The sequence below is a fragment of the Acanthopagrus latus genome, chromosome 4 (genome assembly GCF_904848185.1).
Source record: "Acanthopagrus latus isolate v.2019 chromosome 4, fAcaLat1.1, whole genome shotgun sequence".
Lineage (NCBI taxonomy): Eukaryota > Metazoa > Chordata > Actinopteri > Spariformes > Sparidae > Acanthopagrus > Acanthopagrus latus.
In genome coordinates, this window is record NC_051042.1 from 35,779,843 (window position 1) to 35,792,769 (window position 12,927).

At 43.3% G+C, this 12,927-nt stretch overlaps 1 protein-coding gene across 10 annotated transcripts in view; it reads left to right on the top strand.

Moving 5' to 3' along the window:
• vps13c (vacuolar protein sorting 13 homolog C) overlaps positions 1-12,927 on the top strand; it is a 68,758-nt gene that overhangs the window by 12,452 nt on the left and 43,379 nt on the right. For 7 of the 10 annotated variants that reach the window (XM_037094386.1, XM_037094385.1, XM_037094390.1 and 4 more), the window contains 27 exons: positions 232-294; positions 367-508; positions 1,257-1,357; positions 1,464-1,606; positions 1,732-1,924; positions 2,029-2,143; positions 2,554-2,690; positions 2,971-3,103; positions 3,182-3,299; positions 3,382-3,514; positions 3,861-3,933; positions 4,200-4,300; positions 4,388-4,541; positions 5,043-5,122; positions 6,180-6,239; positions 6,440-6,590; positions 6,666-6,782; positions 6,887-6,990; positions 7,226-7,393; positions 8,286-8,321; positions 9,148-9,452; positions 10,237-10,384; positions 10,466-10,574; positions 10,755-10,888; positions 11,156-11,312; positions 11,527-11,606; positions 11,760-11,819. In XM_037094386.1, the coding sequence (XP_036950281.1) occupies positions 232-294; positions 367-508; positions 1,257-1,357; positions 1,464-1,606; positions 1,732-1,924; positions 2,029-2,143; positions 2,554-2,690; positions 2,971-3,103; positions 3,182-3,299; positions 3,382-3,514; positions 3,861-3,933; positions 4,200-4,300; positions 4,388-4,541; positions 5,043-5,122; positions 6,180-6,239; positions 6,440-6,590; positions 6,666-6,782; positions 6,887-6,990; positions 7,226-7,393; positions 8,286-8,321; positions 9,148-9,452; positions 10,237-10,384; positions 10,466-10,574; positions 10,755-10,888; positions 11,156-11,312; positions 11,527-11,606; positions 11,760-11,819 (3,315 nt within the window). The remainder of the gene's footprint in view (positions 1-231; positions 295-366; positions 509-1,256; positions 1,358-1,463; positions 1,607-1,731; positions 1,925-2,028; positions 2,144-2,553; positions 2,691-2,970; positions 3,104-3,181; positions 3,300-3,381; positions 3,515-3,860; positions 3,934-4,199; positions 4,301-4,387; positions 4,542-5,042; positions 5,123-6,179; positions 6,240-6,439; positions 6,591-6,665; positions 6,783-6,886; positions 6,991-7,225; positions 7,394-8,285; positions 8,322-9,147; positions 9,453-10,236; positions 10,385-10,465; positions 10,575-10,754; positions 10,889-11,155; positions 11,313-11,526; positions 11,607-11,759; positions 11,820-12,927) is intronic. The other 3 variants (XM_037094389.1, XM_037094394.1, XM_037094395.1) reach the window with 1 other exon arrangement.

A 12,927-nucleotide genomic window follows, 5' to 3' on the forward strand; every position in this document is an offset into this window, starting at 1 on the left:
CTAGCTGCCTACGATACAGCACTTAGAAGATTATGACAATGTCACCGCAGACTGTGAGACACTGCAAAGAACTTTTTATACATTTTGTGTCAGAAGAAAAAATACAGGAGTCAAAGTTTCAGATCTTTCCTGTAGGCTGGAATGTGTGTTAGATTCACTAACCGTAGTCTGTCAGAGATAAAATGTGTTGCATTTACTGACCTGCTGATTGAGTCTGTTTGTTTCCTGCAGGAGCTGGAGAAAGTTCTGGACGTCTTCAACATCACGTTGGCCCGGCAGCAGGCCCAGATGGAGGTAAACATGAGAAGAACACACACAGCACGTCTGTCCAGGTCCAGTTCAATTACAGATCTTCTTCCTCTCAAGGTATACCGGTCTGGACAGAAGGTGGTGGGGAAGAAAGCGGTGGGGGGGCAGAAGCAGGCAGGAGGAGGTTTTTTCAGCAGCTTCTTTGGTAGAAAGGCCAAGAAGGAGGAGCAGGAGCCAGAGGAGAGCAAGGAGATGGAGAGTAAGTGACTCATCTGAAATCAACCAATGAGATAATCATGATCAGCAGCATGATTACAAAAATGACGAAATCCACCAGATCTTCATGACACATCAACTGTACAAAGTCTAGACTTCAACTCACTGATGTAGCAACTTAATATCTTAATAATCTGACCAGGAACAGAATCAGCCTCATTATAATCAACTGAAAAGTAATTCATTTTTTTTTAGTCGATTGAACTGAGAAGACTGTCAATCTTGATCTTATTGTGGAAATAAATTCATAGAGGATGATTTGATTGATGATTACTTGATGAAAACTATTCAAATGCTTGAAAAATTAGTTTGATTTATGAAAAGCTTCCTAAAACATTTTTTATAGTCAAGGAAATAAAAAGTGTCCTTTTTGTGTGTTTAGTAAATCTGAGCTGGATCTGTATCTAGAAAACAAGTAAAGAACAAAGTTGTTTGTTTTCACTTTGCACAGAAATCACTCTGGAGGAAACAACATGAATCAGTTCATCAGTGTTAACATACTGATTATGAATTTTGTCATTTGTTTCTTTTCAAACCTTACAAATGCTTGAATAAGATGTTTGGATGATTATTGACGATTGATGTGTTTGATTTGACCTCATGTTCAGATGAATTTGTGTTTTGGTCAACATGAAGGGATTCAGGATGATGGTCTATCAGAGGTGTTCTGGTGATGTTTTATTGGGTTTATGTTTCAGTGAACTGAACACATTTCTGCCTCTCATGTTAAGGTTCAGGGTTGGAGGACCTCATGACGGCTGAGGAAAAAGATAAACTGTACACTGCTATCGGCTACAGTGGCAGCTCCCACAATCTTGCTTTACCCAAACAGGTACACTTGCAGATTTATAAACTTTCCTCTTATGTCCACTGTGGGGACACACTTTTTAAATCCACTGCTGCTGGCTGAGACTGTAATTGTGTGTGTGTGTGTTCAGTACGTGGCCGTGGTTGTCACCTTCCAGCTCTTCAGGACCTCAGTGACGATCAGAGAGCAACCGGACGTCCCAGAGATCCTTAAAGTCCAGATGATCGACCTCAGCACTAGAATCTCTCAGAGACCTGGAGCCCAGGCCTTCAGGTGAGCCTCTTCATCCTGTGGCCACTTGTCACAGGTTTGAGCCCTGTGTGGTTTCTGTGTTGTGTGGTGGACATGACTAAATGATTCATCATGTGTTAATGAATGAAGCGTCTGTGGTCCTGCAGGGTGGAGGCGGCGCTGCAGCACTGGTACGTTACAGGTTTACTCCAGCAGGGGGCGGTACCTTCACTCATCGCCTCAGTGGGAGACGCCTCTTCCTCTCTGCTTAGCGTCCTGTTCGAGTTAAATCCTGAGGAGAGTGCGGCCGACCAGCTGCTCAGAGTTCACTCTCAGCCTGTGGAGATTATCTACGACGCGGTAAACAGGAAGCAGGATGTGACATCAGATCACATGACTCACTTGTTAAAACAAGTTATGAACCACCAGAGTGACACTTGTGTTTCCTGCCGTTTGTCCTCCAGTTGACCGTCAACAGTCTGGGCGAGTTCTTTAAGACAGGGAAAGGTGTGGATCTGGAGGTGCTGACCTCAGCCACACTCTCCAAACTGGAGGAGATCAAAGAGAAAACTGCCACAGGTCAGTTTGTTCAGATGTAACAGGTTGTTATTGGATGAATCACCTGGAGTCTGAGAACAGCTGCTCAAGCTTCATCATTTCACCAAGTCTGAGTCTGGTGTGGAAATGTGTTGTGTCAGAAACAGTTTGTCTCTCTGTATGTACTGTTTGATTGATTGATTATTATTTCTAAGACAATTTGTACAATATGAAACATAAATGCAAGCATTTCAAGCTTTTCAAGATTCAAGTTCAATTCAGGAACATTAACGTTTTGTTGACACCTCCTGTGGACAAAAGTTGATGCTTGGTGGCGTACCACCAGACTACAGAGCAGCTTCTGTCCCAGGCTGTAAGACTCCTCAGTTCAGTTGATCCAGTAGAGGACAGTCTGGTCTCATCAGTACTATGATGCATTTTGTTTTCGGCAGGCTTGTCTCACATCATTGAGACCAGGAAGGTCCTGGACCTGAGGATCGACCTGAAGCCATCCTACCTGCTACTACCAAAGTGTGGTTTCTATAGCAACACATCGGACCTGATCATCGTGGACTTCGGCAGCCTGCAGGTGAGTATTCATTTTTATTTGGACTTTTATTAATAAAAACAGGTTGTTTTAGGTTTTTAGGTTTTATATTTAGAATTTTGAATAATGTTTTTCATTTTAATTGTTTTAAATGTTTTTTGGGTTTATGAACCTGTTTTAATAGTTTTTTCATCTGTTCCGACTGAGTGAAAAGAGACCACAAAATTCAGTAATTGCAGCTGTGAGTGTGTAGTTGAACATTATTGAATGTAACGTGTGTGCTTGTGTGTGTGTGTGTGTGTGTGTGTGTGTGTGTGTGTAGTTGAACAGTGTTGAGCAGAGCAGTCTTAGTTCGTCTTCGTCTTCCTTCTCCTCTCTGGAGGAAATCATGGATAGGGCCTATGAGAGATACAGCGTGGAGCTACGAAGAGTCCAGGTGCTATACAGCAAGTCAGGTACACTATAATTACTCAAAATCTACACAACCTCCTGGAAGTCCATACTTCATTGATTCAATTGTAAATGAACTCCAGGTGAGGCTTGGAAGTCGGCTCGGCTGCAGGGTTCATCAGTTCAACACATCCTCCAGCCGATGGACTTCACTGTCCAGCTGGCCAAGTGTATGGTGGAGAAAGATGCCAGGATGCCCAGGTATTACTCCAGGTGTGCAGTCTGCTGACTAATCTGTTCACTCACCTGTACGTGTTGTGTGACCAATTTTGGGTGTCTTCAGGTTCAAGGTGTCAGGGGAGCTGCCACTGCTGCACATTAAGATTTCGGACCAGAAGATCCAGAACATTCTGGACCTGGTTGACAGCATTCCTCTGCCCAACATGGGCTCCTCCCCCTCCACCCCCACAAAGAAGGTAGACTTGGTACAGCCTGATACCACTGTAGCCACACCCACTGAAATAAACACACTATTCAGGAGGTGAAACTGTCACTGATCTTTTTGTAACAAATCAAAGTGCAGTCAGTCAATGAGTCTCTGGAGAGTTTAGAGAGTGACAGGTGAAGTCTGTAGGTGTGACTGAAACAAGTTTAGAGAGTCCCAGGGCCAAGTTTAGGGTAGTGATGATGATATGTTTAGTGATGTGATGGGGTCAAGTTTGGGGAGTGACAGCTGAAGTTTAGGGTGTGATGGTTGGTCTGAAGCTCAGGACTGATGCCATCAGCTGATGTCACTATATTTGGGTGTGTTTCCTACTGCAGGTGTTGTCAGTGGCAGCGGTCAGACCACAAGCACTCGGCCTTCACCCCACACTCCTCGACACTTTGGAAACCGGTTGGTGCTGCTGTGCTCTGATTGGTGGTTAAACATTGTTGAATCACAATAACTGATACTGTCGCATAACGGATACGAAACAAAAGAATTACAAAATGGAGAGATATTTATAGACAAAGGATGTATTTTGTAGTTACAGATGTGTTTCTTAATTTTAGTAATTTATTTATTTAACTGAGGGAGTGAAGCCAGCCGCCTGTATATTGAAGGTTTAGATTTAATGTTGATTATCATGTTGTAATTAGTGTTTGTGCTGCTGCGTTCAGATTCAGATGAAGACACCAGTGAGAAGTCGATAGATGAGGATTACCAGCTCTCAGCTTTGGAGGAACTCACTGACCTTCACTTCAAGTTTGAAGTCAAAGAGGTTTGTTCCTCTTGTCTCAGGTCAGGTTATCATGTGACTTACAGATATATTAAGTCAATGTGAGACAGTAGTGTGTGCTGTGTTCAGGTGCTGTTGGAGCTGACCCGACAAGTGGACCAGGAGAAAACCATCCTGTCCCTCAGTGTCCGTCAGCTGGGAGCTGAAGGGAAGAGGCGGAGCTTCGACACAAGTGTCACCTCATACCTGCGCAGAATCACACTCGACTACTGCGACATACCAGGTGACATAACAATAATAAGAAGAATTATTACATTATGATTTCTACATTAATGAATCATGTTATCACCTAAAACAAACCACTTAATGAATGTAAATGGAACCACCAACCTTCTAGTTGGTGGACATCCGGCTCTCCTGATCCACAGCTGCCCGATAATCAGCTCTTCTTCTCCAGACTCTTGTTGTGATGTCAGTGTCAATGACTTAATCCACTGCTTGGCAGTTCAATTGTAATTGTTGTAATTTATTAGTTGATTTGTATTGAAAATTTGATTCTTCAAATGAACTCTTAACTAAAACTATCAAACAAATATAGTGGAGTGTAAAGTACAGAGTAGCAGAAAATGAAAAAGTACAAGTATGTCAAAATTGTACTTGAGTACAGAACCTGAGTGAATGTACTTAGTAACACTAACCGGTCTCCTTGATTACTAAAACTAATTTGGTATGTGTCCTGAGGAAAGTCACGTGATGTGATGTCATTTAATGTGTTTGCCTTCAGACAGCATGAATCGTCCTCTCCACCTGATCAGCTCCTCCGAGCAGCAGGGCTCCGACTTGCTAAAGGTGGAGTTCATCAAGGTGAGCACACGCACACACACGTGAAGTTAAATTAGCGCCAGAAAAAACTTTTTGGGACTGATGGATAACACTGAAAATATATAATGCTGCCTAAATAAAGATAAAACCAGAAAAACCCCAAGAAAACTTTCCTCAAACAAGGTTCATTAAATTCTAGACCTTGTGTGTTGTGCTAGAAGCCAGTTGTTTCTGTTAGTAGACTTTATTGATAAAACTAACATTAGCTACTATTGCTCTCTGTTAGCGGAGTGCAGAGTGCACTAATTAAAACATTTAAGGTCACATCCTTTGGACCTTCGCAGAAAATCTGACCTCCATCCATCCAAAAAATGCATAATCGAGCAGCATAAAATAACTTAAACTAGTTTTTATCTGTTAGGGTTAGGGTTAACTAATTTCTGTTGACAAATTGTCCACAGGCTGGTAGAGGCAACTTAGAGAGACGGAGAAGGTCTAAGTTATTAATCACATTATGATCCATTTCCAAATGGCCAATAAAAACAAAATAAATACATTTACATTTTTAGGCATTTTATGCAGATTGACAATGATGGCTGTCATGAGGCAGGAGGGAACCATCTGCTGTGAGAGTGAGGTGTTAAAAAAGTCAGTAATAACATCAGCTCGCTGATCGGCTCATGTTTCTAGTACACATCGAGGTATTTCATCTAGACCGGCAGCCTTATCTATGTTCACTCCCAGCACTGTTTACTGACTGAGGCCGGCCCTCTGCAGGCGGAGAAGACTTTACAGCCGAGTCTTTGCTGAGGAAATCACAGTGATCATAAAATATGTTCAGCTCTGAATACATCCATCTACATTTTCTCAAACACATTTTCCAAAGGTTCACAGTGGAGCAGATCTCTTCTAGTTGTCAACAGCTGTGCCCAAATGCAGAACTATGAATACAAAAAGCAGTTCAAAGCTTGACGTTGGTCCAGTCTATGGTGCACAGGGTGCTGCTATGTGATTGTTGACTGAAACATCAACCATTTTTTATTGTGTGTGTGCGCGCGCACGTGTGTGTGTGCGCGTGTGTGTATGTGTCATCCTGCAGGCCGACCCCAGTGGTCCCAGCTTCCAGAATCTTTTCAACAACACTGAACAAACCCTGAAGGTGTGTGGATGAGGTTTCCTTTGCAACGGGGGGTGAAGGGCTGGAGGGGTCCAGGGGTCCAGGGGTGGAGAGGGAGTAATGTTGTTGAAAGTAGAATTTAATTTGTGCTTCTGCCTCTTAGTGTCTCGTTCTTCCTCTCAACTGGTCTGGTGTCAGGTGTTCACAGGTGTCTCACAGCTGTTCACCATCTGGTGTTTCAGGTGGAGTTTTCCTCTTTGGACTTCCTCCTTCACACTAAAGCTCTGCTTTCAACCATCACGTACCTGACCGGTGTCTTGCCACCAAAACTCTCTACCCCACGTGACCAGAATACCAAACAACAGGTGGAGAAGAGCGGACAGGGCCGTCCAGGTGAGTGTCTGCTCACAGGTGTGTCAGAATGATTGTCTAAAGTGTCTTTGACTCATGTTTCTGATCTCTCTCCAGTGCCTAAAGGAGCCAAAGATGGCGGCGTGTTCAGCTTTAAGCTGTTCGCCATGTTGGGCTGTTTCCATGTGGAAGTATGTGACGATCGCCATAGCATTGCTGATATCAGAGTCCAAGGTACCGAAACAAGTTTAACACAAACCGAACAAGTGAAGTGAGCTCACAGAGACGGCGACACGTTTTACTCATCTATGCGTCACCTGACTGTTGCTGCCCTGCAGGAATCGATGCATCGGTGTTGGTGCAGGCCAAGGAGACGGAGGTGTTCGCTCGACTCCGAGACATCGTTGTCACAGACGTCAACCCCAAAACCATCCACAGAAAGGTCCCCAACACTTCTTTACTGTTTAGTTCTCATACTGGTACTTTGTTAGATTGAGATTTATGATTCTGTACACGGATGAACGACGTGCTCCAGTTTGTGTCTTGTTGTTTTAATCGGATCAAATCTTCAGCCGAACCAGGATGACTATCAGGTTGAACAGTAGAGTGATAGTAGTAGCAGCTTCATGAGCTCTATGAGATGATGCTGCCCTCCCCCCTCTTCCTCCCAACTACAGGCGGTGTCCATCATGGGGGAGGAGGTGTTCAGCTTCAAACTGTGCTTGTTTCCGGGGGCGACGGAGGGGGACGGTTACAGCGACATGTCAAAGGTGGACGGGAAGGTCACACTGCGTCTGGGCTGCATCCAGATCATCTACCTGCACAAGTTCCTGATGTCCCTGCTGGTCAGATATCACACCTGTACAGACACACACATTTATACATGTGCAAATACATACATATAAAAAAAAAATCACTTGTACATGAATACTTAAACACACACATTTCTACACATGCTCTGTGTGATTGATGTTTCTTTTTCAGTTGCATCAGTTTTTTATTTAGAATCTTAATTGTTTTCTAAAAAGTGTTTTTATATTTATTTGAGTGTGTTGTGTTGTGTGTTAGTCTCTGTCTGACCATTTAAACAGGAAGTCACCAAATGCAAACACAGCAGATGTATTATCTTTATTTCTCTACAAGAATTCCCACAATGCTGTGCTTCACATTTGATAGATATATTCTACAGTGTCCTGAATTGGTGTCAGTACAGACAGATCTGGACAAAATGTTGAGTGTCTAACTGACAGCCAGCAAGCTGACTAATAAACACACCACCTGACCAGCCGATCAATCGACCAGTAGTAGTTGGCACTGACAGACTTGTCACAGGTTAACGCTGTTGTTAGTGCAGCTCCAGGTCAGGATAATATCACAAAAACTGTCTGTGGGACTAAAACTTTCACTGTCTGTTTGGAGTAATGAAACATAAAACCCGATGACACTGAGATCTTCTACAGACACAAACAGGACAGATGATGAGTGAAGACAGGTTCTCTCCTCAGTTTTAAAGAAATAACATTTAGAGAATTTTCACATTATTGAAATGAACTTTAACCTCTGATGTGTCTGTTGCTTTAATATATATATGACTTATATGTAATATGGCAATGTGAAATTAGTCTGTGTGTGTGTGTGTGTGTGTGTGTGTGTGTGTGTGTGTTGTGCTTCTTCTTGCATGTCTCTCTCTACAGTCTCTCATGTTTCTGGTCTTGTTGATGTGTTTTGTTCTTTCAGGCTTCTTTTAGCTTTCAGTATTGGTCTGCTGATGAGGTACAGCGTCCAGCATGCAGCTCTGAACTGCATCAGTCCTTCTGCTTTAGCTTCACGCAGCGGCTCCACTGCACCCCAGTCCACCTTAAATATCATCTGGGTTAAGGTTCAGAATATGATGTGGTCTCTTTGATCAGGTCAACCCTTGTCCTTGACTTTACAACTGGTTTTGAATGGTGAATTTGGGTTAATCTGAGCCAGAGCCAGTTGATTGATGATGTTTGAACCCAGTTCGACTCAGAAGGAGAGAAAAGCTCAAAAGTACAACCTTAACAAAAAATACTACCTTAACAAACATCACAGTGGTGCAAAATAACCCCAGAAAATCATGCTTTTCATAACAGTTCCTCCATAAATGCTATGCTACTCACTCTGCTGCCTTCACCCCCCGTCACATGACTCTGCCTGTGTGACCTCACTTCCCTCCTTGAAAATAGTTTTGCACTTTATTTGTTTCAAAAACTTCAGATTTTATTAAATCAACCTCTGAATATTCCTTAGGTTATTGATTCATAAATGTGTTTTTGCGTTTACACACTGAAGAGTTTGCCTTTATTTTCAAACAATTGTCTTCAAACTACGTCTTTTATTAAACTAGCTGACCTGTACATGCAGAAATACGTTAGTGAACAAGTTGTTCATGAGTTAAATGAACTGCGTGATTATCATTCTGAGGTTGATTTCATTCATCTGAAGGTTTATGAAACAGAAATGACCATATGCTCCGTCCAGGCAGTGAACGCCCCACATTGGCTCTATCGTGGCGTCTTCATCCTGTGATGCTGGGTTGCTTGTTGTCTCACTGCGAATGTGTTTTGTTCTTCAGATGTTCATTGATAACTTCCAGACGGCTAAAGAAGCTCTGAGCGCTGCAACAGCTCAGGCAGCGGAGAAGGCAGCATCCAGCGTGCGAGGCTTCGCCCAGAAGAGTTTTCGTCTGTCCATGGACATCAAGCTGAAGGCTCCACTAATCATCATCCCACAGTCCTCAACCTCCCACAATGCTGTGGTGGTGGATCTGGGTCTGATCACGGTGGGGAACAGCTTTTCTCTGCTGCAGGCTGAAGGTTTCTCTCTGCCGGCAGTGGTGGAGAAGATGGACGTCAAACTGACTCAGCTGAAACTCTCCAGGTATCAACACAAAACCTCAGAATAAATAAAAAGGTCAAATTTTACTTATTTAGTTAGACATGAGCCTGGAGGTTCAGAAACCTGTTTGTGGTTGAGTCGATTGGACAAACGAGAAAATAAAGATGTTCAGAGTCACACGGAACAAAGAAGCAATGCCATGAATTCACTAAACTGAAGAAATACCATGAAGAGTGAACCAGATCAACAAAAAGACGAGCAGACATTTATAAAAGCTGAGTCTCTATGATACAGCAAAATAGGAGGACATCAGTGCTCTGCTCTTCTGTGTTTAGTGTTGGTTATTATTCTTTTGATTTTGAAGATTTACACAGACAGGGAGAAGAGAGGATGAGAGCCGGACAGACGGCAGGATCAGAGCATCTTGGCGGCAGAACCACACTTTATTGTGATGCAGTGATTCCAGCCACTGACCTTTGTTGCATGGCGTGTTTCTGGCTTTTTACTCTCAGTCTGTCTGATTGAGGGTGACAATGACAAAATAAATGAGTATGAGTGAAATGAGTGAATAGACCGTACAGGCTGCTATCGTATTAGTTTAAAATGGTGACCTCACAGCGTCTTTATCAGGGTAGAAAGACCTCTAATTCTCTCTGTAGACAACAGAGAGCTGAAGTATTTAGAAGTAGAAAATGTAAAGGTTTGCTGTTTGTGTTTCTGCGTATCCCTGAACACACCAATAATTCCTGCTCTGATCATTCAGACATGATGACGACCATGTGGATAAAAACATGATGCTGATTAGATATTGAATACGTGTTCTTAGAACCACGCTGAAGCCAGGCTCCTCTCAGCCCGACATCGCGATCCTCCAGCCGATCAACTTGGAGCTGCTCGTCATCAGGAACCTGGCTGCTTTGTGGTTTACCAAGATCGCTGGAGTCCAGGTCCAGGGAGTCCTCCGTTCCCTCACCGTAGGTCTCACATGTTTGGTATTGTTTAATGGAATTTAACGTTCCTCAGAGTGAGACATGAAACTGTGTCATGCTCCTCAGATGAGTCTGGGTGAGGAAGACCTCAGCGTGCTGATGAAGATCCTGCTGGAGAACGTCGGGGAAGGAAGTAAAGAACACAGCATGGACGTCAGGAGACAGGTGGCTCAAGGTAACCCCTCTCTCAGTGCATGATGGGAAATCTCTGAGAAACTCATGAGGTTTCACCTGTGCATCAACACTGGTGTCATATAAAACCTCGCTACGTTTGAGTTCTGGTGTGAATCTGGTTAATTTCACCAATCAGACAAAAAATAGAATCAGATTTTTACCGACTGGTTTCTTTCCTCAGAGAAGGCGGAGCTTGCTCAGCAGCAGGCTGAGGTGGTGTCTTTACCAACAAAGTCTGATGGTGTGTTGGCCACCACCGATGGAGGTCTGACGGAAAACACGATCAATATTCTCCTCAACTTTGAAATCAAAGAGGTACGAAATCTGCAAATGCTGTGGGAAGTTTTAGCCACACTTTTTTTCAGTTCATCTGTCTTTCAACCCAAAAATCAAACCAAACACTCTTCCACTGCCTGAAGTCTGGGATATGTTACTGTAGCTTCCAGTATGATCACAATTCTTTTGTCCTGATCAACTCTACGTTTGTCATTTTGTTCAGATTTCTCCTCAACACGGCAACCTTCTGCCAGCCAGCCAGCAGGTATCTTACCATCTGGTTCTGTTCACTGTTTCCTCTGTAAGGTGTTGCTGACCCTTAAGAAGCCCAGAGAGCAGAAGGAGTCACCCTTCCTGGTTTTTCAGGTCGCTCAGCTGGGCATCGACACCAGAGTCAGGAAGTATGACATGTGTGCCACAACTTACATCAACAAGATCACAATGAAGTGCCTGGAGTTCAAAGGTCAGAGCCCCTCAGCAGATCATGACTGAGTGATAATTACCCTTCCTCTGTGTGTAAAGGTTGATGACGATCAACTTTTACTTCTACACCCTGTAGTGTTTTCCTTTGTGTTCCAACTGTTACCTGGTAGACAGGAAGCAGCTGATCAAACAGAAACAGTGGCAGCAGCTCTTTGTTTTGATGACATGATGTTTTTGGTTTCCTCTGGTTTCAGACTCGAGTGGTGAGCCGCTGTGTCTCATCAGCTCTTCAGTGGAGTCTGGAGCTGAACTGCTCAAAGTGCAGTATTGCAAGGTGATGACATCACTAACTCACTTTTCCACAGATTACCTGTTGAGAAGCACATGTGTGCTGTCATATGTTAGAGTACAAGATGTTCCTTGAGCAGAGAATAAAGACATGTAACATTTTCAATCTCCTCGAACTCGTGTGACTGTGTTTCTTTAGGCCGACCGCTTGGGGCCGAACTTCTCCACCATCTACAAGAACACGGAGCAGATGGTCAACGTGAGTTTGTCCACAAACACTCACTGTTCAGCTGTTCTTCCAACAATTATGTTAAGTAGGGTTTGAGTGGGAAAAGGCTGGGCAGCTGTAGCTCAGGTGGTAGAGCGGGTCATCTGGTAATCAGAAGGTTGCTGGTTCAAACCCTGGCACCCCCTAGCCGCATATCAAAATGTCCTTAGATAAGGTATTGAACCCCAAACTGCTCCTGATGTGTTGCTCAGCACCTTGCATGGCAGCCGCCACCATCAGTGCATGAATGTATGAATTACTGTAAGTTGCTTTTGACAAAAGTGTCTGATAAATGCCCTAAAATGTAAATGGTGGTCAGATGAAACCGATGTACAGTGTTTTTCTACACAATGCTTTCTTGTTCTTAATTTGTGTTCATGGAATGGCTTTGAAAGAACTCAGATTCTTAGTAATGACTGTGTGGAACATGAACTTGAAGACGTTGGTCTGCAGGTCACATGGGCATTTGACGCTCAGCAAATGAAGTCTGTCCCCGTTTTTCTGATAATAAATCCTAAACTACAGAGTATATTTTCCTAGAAACTATTTAGAATTAATCTGAAAGTACAGGCCAAAGTAAAATAAAGTGTTACAGATCAATATAACACTCATTGAGTCTCTCTCCCTCTCTCTCTCTCTGTCTCTCTCTTTGTCTCTCTCTCTCTCTCTCTTTAAATGCAATTCAATATGCTTTATTGACATGAATGTAACAGAGACAGTGTTGCCAAAGTGTTAAGTAATGAGATTACATGAGTTTAAAAGGAAAAAGCAAAAATATATCATTTGTAAAATCAAGAAAAAAGTAGAAAACAGTGAACACTTGATCTGTGTTGATGTTGGTGGTCTCTCTCTCTCTGTCTCTGTCTCTCTCTCTCTCTGTCTCTCTCTCTGTCTCTGTCTCTCTCTCTCTGTCTCTCTCTCTGTCTCTCTGTCTCTCTCTCTCTGTCTCTCTCTCTCTCTGTCTCTCTGTCTCTCTCTCTCTGTCTCTCTGTCTCTCTCTCTCTCTCTCTCTCTCTCTGTCTCTCTCTCTCTCTGTCTCTCTCTGTCTCTCTCTCTCTCTGTCTCTCTCTCTCTGTCTCTCTCTCTCTCTGTCTCTCTC